Here is a 13,114-nt window from a genome sequence, read left to right as displayed (position 1 = left end):
ATGGTGTAGAAATATACCTAGTTGGATGAATCTTATTGTGGCTAGCTGGTCTAGTGGCTAACGCGACGGGCTGGAGTTTTGAGACTCTATGACCGCGGGTTCAATCCCGGCCGGGGGTATGGTATGTCTCTGAGAGAAATACACAGACATGTATTTCTCTCGGCGTATATATAAAGAATGCTGAGCGTTCTACACACAGACAAAAGGACCAGAGAACTAATTATGGGCAGGACGAGGCGTATGAGTTAGTCTACTTTTCACCTAACAGTAAATAGGTACTTGAGTATTAGTGGGCTGTCGTAAGTTTAATCCTGAGATGTAATACACATTATCTAGGTCTGGGCTTTGAGGTGAAGACTACACACTCAACAGTGCAAACAATAAAACTACATATAGTAAATATAACACGGCTGAGGGATTGATCACTGTCGAGGCTGAGGGACTGATCACTGTCGAGGCTGAGGGACTGATCACTGTCGAGGCTGAGGGACTGATCACTGTCGAGGCTGAGGGACTGATCACTGTCGAGGCTGAGGGACTGATCACTGTCGAGGCTGAGGGACTGATCACTGTCGAGGCTGAGGGACTGATCACTGTCGAGGCTGAGGGACTGATCACCTCAAACTACTTCCTCATATCTTCCACCGCCTCCAGGAATTATTCTCTGTATTGGATTCATGAAGCCGCACTTTAGCGAAACATCTCCACAATAAAGATACCTAAGTGTTGCACATATATCTTATTCATCTAAGGTAGAATCATTGTATGTTAGGCAAGACAACAAGGCATAACCATTGTGTCTTACGCAAGACAATGTTATTCAACACAGTAAACAAAGGTTCACACACTCTTCAGAACCCCAGAATAAGAAGTATTGCTGTTGACTAAGAAGTACATTGTTAGGGGTTAAATTTAAATGTCCACGACAAAAAAAATTATTTACCATTCCTTCCGCCATCGATGCCGCCGCCGAAACTGCCACCACTGCCGCCGAAACTGCCTCCACTGCTGCCACTGCCGCCACTGCTGCCACTGCCGCCCCCGCCACCAATACCGAGTGCGGAGCTAAAATATAGAGTAAAATAACTTTTTTTTTCACATATACTAATAACAGTGACGCATGATTCTGAAGGCACACTGTAAACCTCTTGTGAAAGTACAAGCTTTTCCAAGCACTTTCCCCTGCACGGTAGCCCGTGGCATGGTGGCAAAGGCCTCGCTTCACACGGTGAGGGTCCGGGTTCGATTCCCGGCGAGGGTAGAAACATTAAGCGTGTTTCCTTACACCGGTTGTCTATGTTCACCCATTAGTACAATAGGTACCTGGGTACTAGTCGACTGAGGTGGGTTGCATCATGGGACAAACTAACCTAATTTGCCCGAAATGCTCTGCATAACAAGCTGCTTTCTATACAGTAGTATGTCATTGTTGTCAGCTAGGACTGCGTAACTTGTACTTGTAGAAATAAAAATATATTATTATTACAAGGAGGGAATACATCTGAGAGCTGCTGGGGTGAGAATTTACACTTACAGAACAAAATCCAGTGTCTCGTTTTGAATAATATATTTGTCTAATGAATTTCAGCATTCTAATGTTGGACGCAGACTCTGCCTCTTCCTCCATCCTGCCAAACGTAAGTAATAAACAGACATTTCTGTCAGTCTAACATAGCAGAATACTTTATTATTGCTATTTCAGAAATTATTAAGATCATATCACACAATCTTTATTCTTTTTGTTTCTTGTTTACATCTTAATTCATTGGTATTGGACGCCTACTGTCACTATTAAATTTCTTACTCAATTTCGCCCATAATTTCCTCAGTTTGTTTAAATTTTCCTGCAGAATATTTGATTGTTGTCGATTTCCTATTGTGCATGCGATTGTCGTATCTCCTGCAAGAATATTTCTATAAGAATACAGATATTCCCTTTGGCAAGTAATTAATAAAAATGAAGAACATCGCTGGGGTAATGATCCTTAAAGGACCCAGCGAGTGACATTGAAGTGTGTGTGAGTACCTACCTATTTGTGGTTGCAGGGGTCCATTCACAGCTCCTGGCCTCCCTGTATATGTGTATGTGTGTGTGTGTGTGTGTGTGTGTGTGTGTGTGTGTGTGTGTGTGTGTGTGTGTGTGTGTGTGTGTGTGTGTGTGTGTGTGTGTGTGTGTGTGTGTGTGTGTGTGTGTGTGTGTGTGTGTGTGTACGAGACACGCACTCACCTGTAGCAGTCGCGAGTTTTCTTCTCGTAGAAGTCAAAGTCTTCATCTCTGGTAAAGTCGTAAGAGTTGGTGGCACCTTGGCTGCTTAACTCGCAGTTTTCTCGGTACTGCTCGAATCCGTGGGTCTTGAACCTGCAACCACGCCACACATGTTGAATATTAACACCTCACAATATTGCAACCATACGATATATGTTGAGCATAACAACTCACATCACTGCAACCACACAACATATGTTCACTGGATCCTGACATACTCATAATATCGCATATACTCACACAATGAATGTAAATTTAAAAAATAATAATTAATAATTATTAAAACAATAATAATAATAATTAAAACAATGATAATTATTAAAATAGTAATAATTATTAAAACAATAATAATTATTAAAACAATAATAATTGCAATAATGTCAAAGTTATTATTTAGTAAATCTAACAATACTGGTGACCTGTCGTATCCCACCAGCACACGCCACCACTCGAGCCATGAACAGATTAAAGGACCACAATCCAGAAGTCATATTGTTCTTAGTGGACTGTGGTGAATCACATACTGATACCACAATATTCACAATTTACCCTCCACTACATCACCCACCATAGTACCGTGATTCATGGCCTTCATCCACCCTTCCCTCCACACCTCTCGTTATAAAGTGAAAATCACAATGACCCGGATGAAACAATTTGGAACTCAAGGACTGATGTAAGAATTTAACTTTATAACAACAATAATAATAATAATAATTACATTATCATTATTGTAATTGTTGTAAATATTTATTTTTTTTACAATAAGGAGGCACTTTATTTACAGGAATATATAAATGTGTTTATATCATAAAAATATTCGATGTCTCGCGAGGTTTTAACATCCGGCAGAAAATTCAAATGAGAGGAAATTCTTTCCATCCCTGGAGAAAAATTTTTTGCAGGTGAGTCTTAATTCTCTCCTGTTAGTCTTTCTTGGCAATTAGTAATTTTAATTAGGTACAGGTGTACGGTTTTAAATGATTACATTTGCCTTACTTAATAACAGTGTGTAAACAGCGTAAGCTCCCCCCCCCCTCTTTCCATAAAACAACAACAATAAAAAACAGTCAAAATTATTTTATGTCTATCGGCAGAGGAATGGATGCTTAGGAAGCTGGTGAATTCTGAAATTGTAGGATGACGTCTACCTATCAGAATCAGCTGTCCATCCATCCATCAGAGACGTGTGTCCGCCCATCAGAGACGTGTGTCCGCCCATCAGAGACGTGTGTCCGCCCATCAGAGACGTGTGTCCGCCCATCAGAGACGTGTGTCCGCCCATCAGAGACGTGTGTCCGCCCATCAGAGACGTGTGTCCCTCCATCAGAGGCGGGTGTACGCCCCCCAGAGGCGCGTATGCTAATGAGTTAGCGCTGATGTTATCTCATTGACGGGGTTGGGATAAACAAAAGCTGACCTCCTGACACACTTCGAGCCCCTCCCCCTCCCGAGTGAATTGCTGTTTGAAATGCGTTAAAAAAAATCGTGTCGACACACTGTCGTGTTGTGGCGTTTAAAAATGCTTCCTGAAATCCTAAAGTATCTCTTTCTTTCCAGCATCTTCCTCGTCTCTTCTACTGACTCGCTATCCTTACTTCCTGACTGACTGCTGACAGGTGTTTCCTACAGGTATGGTGGGAAGATACGTGGTGAGCAGAGCAACGTTTTGCTCACTCTGTGAGTGAAACATGTTCTAATTCCTTTCTCCCTATATGCGTTATTTTTTTTTCTTCAAGCGTGCATTTCATACAACCAATTTTAACTACTAATTTTGAATCAGTTAAAGATCCTATACTATCATTTACAAATGAATAAAATAGAAACGTTGCAGAAACAAGATCTACAGAGAACGAAACGTTGTGGTGATATATTCTTGTTCTGCGAGACGAGAGTCTTCCTCCCAGTTGACTGCAGTGCTGTGCAACACAGCCTCCCAAGAGGGTCACCAAATAGAACGTAAGGAACACTTAGAAGACCTAGGAGTAATTATGTCAGCGGACCTTTCTTTTAAAGACCATAACAAGACAAAGATCACGACAGCCAGGAAGATGACTGGGTGGGTATTGAGAACTTTCAAAACAAGGGAAACAATGCCGATGGTGACACTCTTCAAATCGCTAGTGCTCCCTCACTTAGAATATTGCTCAGTGCTTACGGCCCCGTTCAGGGCAGGAGAAATATCGGAGCTGGAACAAATACAGAGATCGTTTACGGCTCACATTGAGCCAGTAAAGCACCTAAACTACTGGGAACGCCTGCAAGTCTTGAACATGTACTCATTGGGGCGGAGGAGAGAGAGGTGCATGATAATATATATCTGGAAGGTACTCGAGGGCTTGGTCCCAAATTTGAACACTGCCATAACAACATACTGGAGTGAGAGATATGGGAGGAAGTGTAAAATAAACCCAGTGAGGAGCAGGGGTGCGGTGGGGACAATAAGGGAACACTGTATCAACATCCGGGGTCCCAGACTTTTCAACATCTTACCAGAAGATATCAGAAACACTGCTGGAACAAGTATTGAAGCCTTCAAGAGGAAACTAGACAAGTATCTTCACCAGGTGCCAGATCAACCAGGCTGTGATGGATATGTGGGGCAGCGGGCCTCCAGCAGCAACAGCCTGGTTGACCAGGCAAGCACCAGACGAGCCTGGCCCATGGCCGGACTCAGAGAGTAGATATACTCTCGAAATTCTTCAAAGGTATATCAAAGGTATATATATATTAAGCAAATATCGCAAACCAAGCGATACAAGATGCAAAACAACCACGGGGGGGGGGAGTAGAATGATAGCTCTAGGCCTTTCGTGCTGCAATCAACACATTATCAGGAGCTTGCAAAATTGCAGAAAAGGGGAGAATTTCCACGCGAATACGTTCCCAGAGGACCGCGTTTACTGGAGTGAGCGAGAAAGAGAGGGACAGAGAAGGTACTGGAAGTGCCCACGGGCACAAGCATTGATATTGTAACCTAAACGAAATTAACGTAGCAATAATAATAAATTCAGTCATATTCCGCTATGACAACAATAATTTTAAATACATATATAAATATTATCTGTGACAAAGAGTCACTGACAATTATATTATGTCCTCCACAGGACAACGTGTTCTTTAAATGAAGAGAGAAAATCTTAATATATAGAGGGAAGACTTCTAAAAGTTATGCAATTTTGCAAGCTCCTGATGATGTGTTGATTGCAACACGAAAGACCTAGGGCTATCATTCTACTCCCCCCGTGATTTTTGGCAATTATATATATATATATATATATATATATATATATATATATATATATATATATATATATATATATATATATATATATATATATATATATATATATATATATATATATATGTCGTGCCGAATATGTAAAACTGGTCAATTAGCAAGAACTCATTTAAAATTAAGTCCTTTCTGAAATTTTCTCTTATATGTTTAAAGATATATTTTTTTCATTAATGTTAATGTAAAAATTTATAATTTTGCACCAAAAGGAACTTAGAAAACTTACCTAACCTTATTATAACAAGAGCAATTTATTTTAGCCTAACCCAACTAAATATATTTTAGATTTGTTTACAATAATTTAATACTAAACAAGCACAGTGAAATATATTTTTTTCGATAGGTTCAGAATGAGTTTGGCGAAATTATTGCATACGCAAATTTTCACTTGTGCTATATGGCAAGATGAGCGTTGCTATTTAAGCCAAGATGGCAAGTTCTGCTTATTCGGCACGACATATATATATAGATGTATATATATATATATATATATATATATATATATATATATATATATATATATATATATATATATATATATATATATATATATGTATATATATATATATATATATATATATATATATATATATATATATATATATATATATATATATATATATATATATATATATACATATATATATCTGACTCTCAGATATATCTTATTTAATTAAAAACTCTCCAATTCCGACTCTTTCACCCGTTTTAACTATGTTTTACATTGTGCTTCGACTTCCAAATTTTAGTCCTTCGTAATATTAACAAACAGCTGTTTCAAGACCTAATCCACAAACAGTGAAACAAATCAACTTAATTTTTTATAGATGGAGAGAAATAGAATAAAATACATAAAATACCCAAACGATGGATAAAGACACAAATACATCATAATGCGATTCTTTATGGACAACGTTTCGCCCACACAGCGCGCTTTATCAATTCACAAACAGATCTGATAAAAGTTAAGACACACGTGCAACATCTGGTTATCTTTATTGTGGACGTTTCGCCATCCAGTGGTTTTATCAATACAGATTCTAGGACATAATTAGAAGACAGTCGAATTATATACAAAAGATTATGTCCTAGAATCTGTATTGATAAAGCCACTGGATGGCGAAACGTCTACAATAAAGATACCCAGATGTTGCACATGTGTCTTAACTTTCATCTTGTCGGTATTGTATACCTTTCTTGCACCACAAACAGATCTATCTGGCGAGATAGGATGTGCACTTGTGCAGATATATCGTGAGCGCAGTGACGTGAAGAGTCAGCTAAGGTGTGTTGACACTAATGTGGGCAGGTTGATGACAGGTTGGACAAGAAGAAGCAAGGTGTAAGGTGCAAATATATGACTTTTAGCGGAGTGGACGGAGAGGTTGGAAGGAACTGAATGACTGACGTAGTTATTATAATGGTCTGAAAAACAAGTAGCTATATCGGTTACAAGAATTTTAATTGTCAGCGAAAGGTTTCGGTATTATGACCAAAAGCTCCAGATAGAGGAGTTTCTGGTCATTGTACGGAAATTGCAAATGAAACGTTGTAAAATAACATGCAATATTGTGATATGTTTTCGTGTAGAGCTGCAGAATCTTTCAACAAAATAATAACAGAAAATATAGAAAATATAGAAAATAATCTGTCACCTGTAATTGAAGCCAAGACAACCTCGCTCTCTGTCGCATTCAACTTCGCACTCTCGTCTGTCGCGAGTCCGCAGAACTTTGCCACGGATGATGAACCGACGGTCGATCCTCTCTCTCGTCTTGACCAGCTCGTAGCAGCTCCCGCCTGTGGTGAGGACACAAGACATGAGGGGGAAAACTAAAAACCTAAGCTGAAGATTCTTGTAAAGGTGACCCGCTCACGGAACGTGGCCAAATAAATGTTGTTTTTTTTCTGCCGCCCAAGGTCATACGAACTACGGAAAATTATTTAGAATCACTAAGTAAGCGACAATTTTTCAACACGTCCTGTAGGTGGATGAGCTTGTCACATCTCTGTAGCGGGCTGAAGTGCCCACACTACTTGTAGAAAAGGTAATGCCTATGTCTCTTGCGAGTCGAAAAGTCACAGCTGTACCAGCGAAATGCACAATAGGCGAAAATTCAACATTAATTAATTTGATAACGTATAAACACGATAATAACTTGCTGATGAAAGTCTGTATACAATGGCTGAAACAATTCACAAATAACCCGAGACTTGAAAATCAGTCACGAGAAACAAATTTATTTAAATCAAGCTTGAATTAATTCAAACTGGAAGCTTTGCTAGGTCATACGAGATATCTTTAGTTTTAGTGCATATTAAGAACTCAACCAGAAGCTAAGTTATGACACTGATATCGAGAATAAGCTAATACTTTAATGGTTGACTTGTATCGTTGACTCATATCAGTGACTCGCATCAGTGACTCGCATCAGTGACTGGCATCAGTGACTCGCATCAGTGACTCGCATCAGTGACTCGCATCAGTGACTCGCATCAGTGACTCGCATCAGTGACTCGCATCAGTGACTCGCATCAGTGACTCGCATTTCTCGCCGCTCTGATTAACTGTGGCAAATGCGTTTTTTCCAGCTCATTAGTTTTCAAAGTCTTTGACAAGATTTATTATCGAATTCATCTCAAAACTTTATATCACTGAGTCCGTGTGACTTTCTCCCATGAACTCACGCAGATTTTGTGAAAATAATTGTCCGGCATTGGGAGTCATAATTTCAACCAGATCCTCTTCTGTTTCTATGACAATGAAATTTATCAATTTTAAATTATTCTTCTCATGTATACCATTTGATTTCCTAAGTTTAGTTTGTTAGGATTAAAATCTTTCGACTACACGAGGGTCATTAAGGCAGTATTTAACCAAAACACATTATTGATTATGCTTTAATGCCCAAGACAGATATTAAAATTGTCAGTGTATATCCGGTGACAGATACATATTTCTCAGTATATAGTTATATACATACCTCTCAGTGTATATACAGTTATATACATATCTCTCCGTGTATATAAGGTTATACAGATACCTCACAGTGTATTCACAGTTATATAGATACCTCTGTGTATATACAGTTATATAGATACCTCTCAGTGTATATACAGTTATATAGATACCTCTCAGTGTATATGCAGTTATGTAGATACCTCTGTGTATATACAGTTATATAGATACCTCTCAGTGTATTTACAGTTGTACAGATACCTCCGTGTATATACAGTTATATAGATACCTCGCAGTGTATTTACAGTTATATAGATACCTTGCGGTGTATTTACAGTTATATAGATACCTCTGTGTATGTACAGTTGTATAGATAACTCCCAGTGTATATACAGCTATATAAATACCTCTCAGTGTATATAGTTATATAGATACCTCTCAGTGTATATACAGTTATATAGATACCTCTCAGTGTATATACAGTTATATAGATACTTCTCAGTGTATATACAGTTATATAGATACCTCTCAGTGTATATACAGTTATATAGATACTTCTCAGTGTATATACAGTTATATAGATACTTCTCAGTGTATATACAGTTATATAGATACCTCTCAGTGTATATACAGTTATATAGATACTTCTCAGTGTATTTACAGTTATATACATACCTCTCTGTTCACAACACTTGGTCTCATTCCTTCTTCACACGTGGTTACCCTGACACTCAAAAGTCATGTTTGTGTGTTTATACTTAATATTTCTCCCACATTTTGGCGAAATAATTGATAATTTTTCCACGTCTCTTAATTCCTTTAAGTGTTTAGCGGAAGATCTGAAAAAAATTTTCATGTTTCTTGGGAAATCCCATTACCATGTAGTGTTGTCTTCTTTGAACAACGACCTTCACAGCTGCTGCTCTCCTCGACGTGGCTGCTCACTGTCTTCTCTTATATTAATATTTCTGCTGTGTTCAGTTACATTTTTACTGAGCTCTGACTGTTTATACGGTTGCTGAAGGCAGACGATGTCCTAGCTGACTGACAACGATGAATTTGTAGATAAATGGTTCAGAGAACAGACATGTTGTTGAATTAGACACATGTGCAGGTCTTGGGTATCTTTATTGAGGAAACGTTTCGCCAAACAGTGGCTTCATCAGTCCATACTTGGGAATTCTTCACTTGCCTAACCCTTGGGCACGACCTACTTCCACATTGGACAAATGTGACACCACCTACGACTGCTGCCCCTCACCTGTCTACGGTTTTTAAGCTGCTTCTCCGCTCATATGCCGTATTCTATTCAAGATTGATGGACTGACCACATCGACTCAAGGCTGAGGGACTGATTACCTCATTCTCCACCTGTTCTTCAAGTTTCTCCTTTGTATGGACTGATGAAGCCACTGTGAGGCGAAACGTTTCCTCAATAAAGATACCCAAGAGTTGCACATGTGTCTAATTCAACAACGATGAATTCGCCTCAGTGTGAGCCTATTCTCTCTCTCTCTCTCTCTCTCTCTCTCTCTCTCTCTCTCTCTCTCTCTCTCTCTCTCTCCTTAACCTCTATATCAGGATGATCATTTGACAATTGGCCACCCAGGGTATAAAAATAGTGGAGACAGTAGAGACAGGCCTCACACAGTATATATGCACAGAGGGATATTCTCTAAGCGTGTATATATAATGAGAGTTTACTCTACTCCCAGTTTAATTGATTAAAGTGTCCTTGTCTGGTAGTGAGCAGGTCATGTGCAGCCTTGTGCGAACCTGTTATGACTGCTTCGTGTAATTTCTAGTGTAACCGATAGGCTTTAAAATCTCATTAGCTGATAGATAATGCGGTGATGGTTGTGGTAATCTTAGCACTAGTAACCAACTACTCCATTCACCCTTTCCTTAAATATCCATGCATTTTTTTATATTGCCGTGGGATAGTTTCAGCTATCTGTTTCCAGCCGTAGCTTATCTTTCACAGCAGACAGCTTCAATAAGGATCACTGAGTCTCCTATTATCCGCCTCTCCCGCGTACTTCCTCTCTCGCTCTTCGCTTCTTTTCACATTGTGACCTCCGCACCTACGCATTTTCACTATACACTAGGCGTATCTGTCTTTCACTTAATACATTCAAATTATTCTAACACTGAGAAAGCCAGCTTTCCCTTATCTATAAGATACTACATCAATCACACCTTTAACAGACACCTGCGTGTGTCTACTGGTTCAGAACAAAAAAATGAAAGCAGAACTATAGAACACGTTATACACACTACCGCAGTGCTCTCCCCGCTAACCAAGCACGAAGTACGTGTATTATATATATCAATGTGTTCTCGTATTGCTAATTACAATTGATGAGTATCAGTCGCGATAGAAATTTTCGGTAATGAATCCTGTGTGGATGACGATCTGGCTCTCTCTACACCAGCTCACTTCAAGGGTATTGTTATCTTAGTGAAATATGTGAGTAGATCCTGGCTCACACACTTGTCACACACACACACACACACACACACACACACACACACACACACACACACACACACACACACACACACACACACACACACGCACACACACACACACACACACACGCACACACACACACACACACACACACGCACACACACACACACACACACACACACACACACACACACACACACACACACACACACACACACACACACACACAAGAAGGCCTTTGACACAGTTCCTCACAAGAGATTAGTGCAGAAGCTAGAGCATCAGGCGCATATAACAGGAAGGGCACTGCAATGGATCAGAGAATACCTGACAGGGAGGCAACAACGAGTCATGGTACGTAATGATGTATCACAGTGGGCACCTGTGACGAGCGGGGTCCCACAGGGGTCGGTCCTAGGACCAGTGCTATTTTTGGTATATGTGAACGACATGACGGAAGGGTTAGACTCAGAAGTGTCCCTGTTTGCAGATGATGTGAAGTTAATGAGGAGAATTAAATCTGATGAGGACCAGGCAGGACTTCAAAGAGACCTGGACAGACTGGACACCTGGTCCAGCAAATGGCTTCTCGAATTTAATCCTGCCAAATGCAAAGTCATGAAGATAGGGGAAGGGCACAGAAGACCACAGACAGAGTATAGGCTAGGTGGCCAAAGACTGCAAACCTCACTCAAGGAGAAAGATCTTGGGGTGAGTATAACACCGAGCATGTCTCCGGAAGCACACATCAATCAGATAACTGCTGCAGCATATGGGCGCCTGGCAAACCTGAGAACAGCATTCCGATACCTTAGTAAGGAATCATTCAAGACACTGTACACTGTGTATGTCAGGCCCATACTGGAGTATGCAGCACCTGTTTGGAACCCGCACTTGATAAAGCACGTCAAGAAACTAGAGAAAGTACAAAGGTTTGCAACAAGGTTAGTTCCAGAGCTAAGGGGAATGTCCTATGAAGAAAGATTAAGGGAAATCGGCCTGACGACACTGGAGGACAGGAGGGTCAGGGGAGACATGATAACGACATATAAAATACTGCGTGGAATAGACAAGGTGGACAAGGACAGGATGTTCCAGGGAGGGGACACAGAAACAAGAGGCCACAATTGGAAGTTGAAGACACAAATGAGTCAGAGAGATAGTAGGAAGTATTTCTTCAGTCATAGAGTTGTAAGGCAGTGGAATAGCCTAGAAAATGACGTAGTGGAGGCAGGAACCATACACAGTTTTAAGACGAGGTTTGATAAAGCTCATGGAGCGGGGAGAGAGAGGGCCTAGTAGCAACCGGTGAAGAGGCGGGGCCAGGAGCTAGGACTCGACCCCTGCAACCTTATATATATATATATATATATATATATGAGAGAAACTGGTTGGCGTCACCACGCTACCTTACTAAGTCAACAGCTTATGACACGTACCTATTATATATCCTGAATGATGTGTTTCCCTATATTCTATATATATATATATATATATATATATATATATATATATATATATATATATATATATATATATATATATATATATATATAAACATATTATTTTTTTTTAATTAGCACACTGGCCGATTTCCACCAAGGCAGGGTGGCCCGAAAAAGAAAAACTTTCTCCATCATTCACTCGATCACTGTCTTGCCAGAAGGGTGCTTTACACTACAGTTTTTAAACTGCAACATTAACACCCCTCCTTCAGAGTGCAGGCACTGTATTTTCCATCTCCAGGACTCAAGTCCGGCCTGCCGGTTTCCGTGAATCCATTCATAAATGTTACTTTGCTCACACTCCAACAGCACGTCAAGTATTAAAAACCATTTGTCTCCATTCACTCCTATCAAACACGCTCACGCATGCCTGCTGGAAGTCCAAGCCCCCCGCACACAAAACCTCCTTTACCCCCTCCCTCCAACCTTTCCTAGGCCGACCCCTACCCCGCCTTCCTTCCACTACAGACTGATACACTCTTGAAGTCATTCTGTTTCGCTCCATTCTCTCTACATGTCCGAACCACCTCAACAACCCTTCCTCAGCCCTCTGGACAACAGTTTTGGCAATCCCGCACCTCCTCCTAACTTCCAAACTACGAATTCTCTGCAT

At 40.1% G+C, this 13,114-nt stretch overlaps 1 protein-coding gene across 4 annotated transcripts in view; it reads right to left on the bottom strand.

The window, feature by feature from the left end:
• Nucleotides 1–13,114, bottom strand: part of LOC128688116 (uncharacterized) — a 71,630-nt gene that overhangs the window by 11,991 nt on the left and 46,525 nt on the right. For all 4 annotated transcript variants that reach the window (XM_070086592.1, XM_070086593.1, XM_070086594.1 and 1 more), the window contains 3 exons: nt 7,220–7,364; nt 2,228–2,359; nt 944–1,065 (listed from right to left, as the gene is read on the bottom strand). In XM_070086592.1, coding sequence (XP_069942693.1) covers nt 944–1,065; nt 2,228–2,359; nt 7,220–7,364 — 399 coding nt within the window. The remainder of the gene's footprint in view (nt 1–943; nt 1,066–2,227; nt 2,360–7,219; nt 7,365–13,114) is intronic.

The sequence above is a fragment of the Cherax quadricarinatus genome, chromosome 19 (assembly GCF_038502225.1).
Source record: "Cherax quadricarinatus isolate ZL_2023a chromosome 19, ASM3850222v1, whole genome shotgun sequence".
NCBI lineage: Eukaryota > Metazoa > Arthropoda > Malacostraca > Decapoda > Parastacidae > Cherax > Cherax quadricarinatus.
This window is presented reverse-complemented; position numbering and strand designations above follow the sequence as displayed.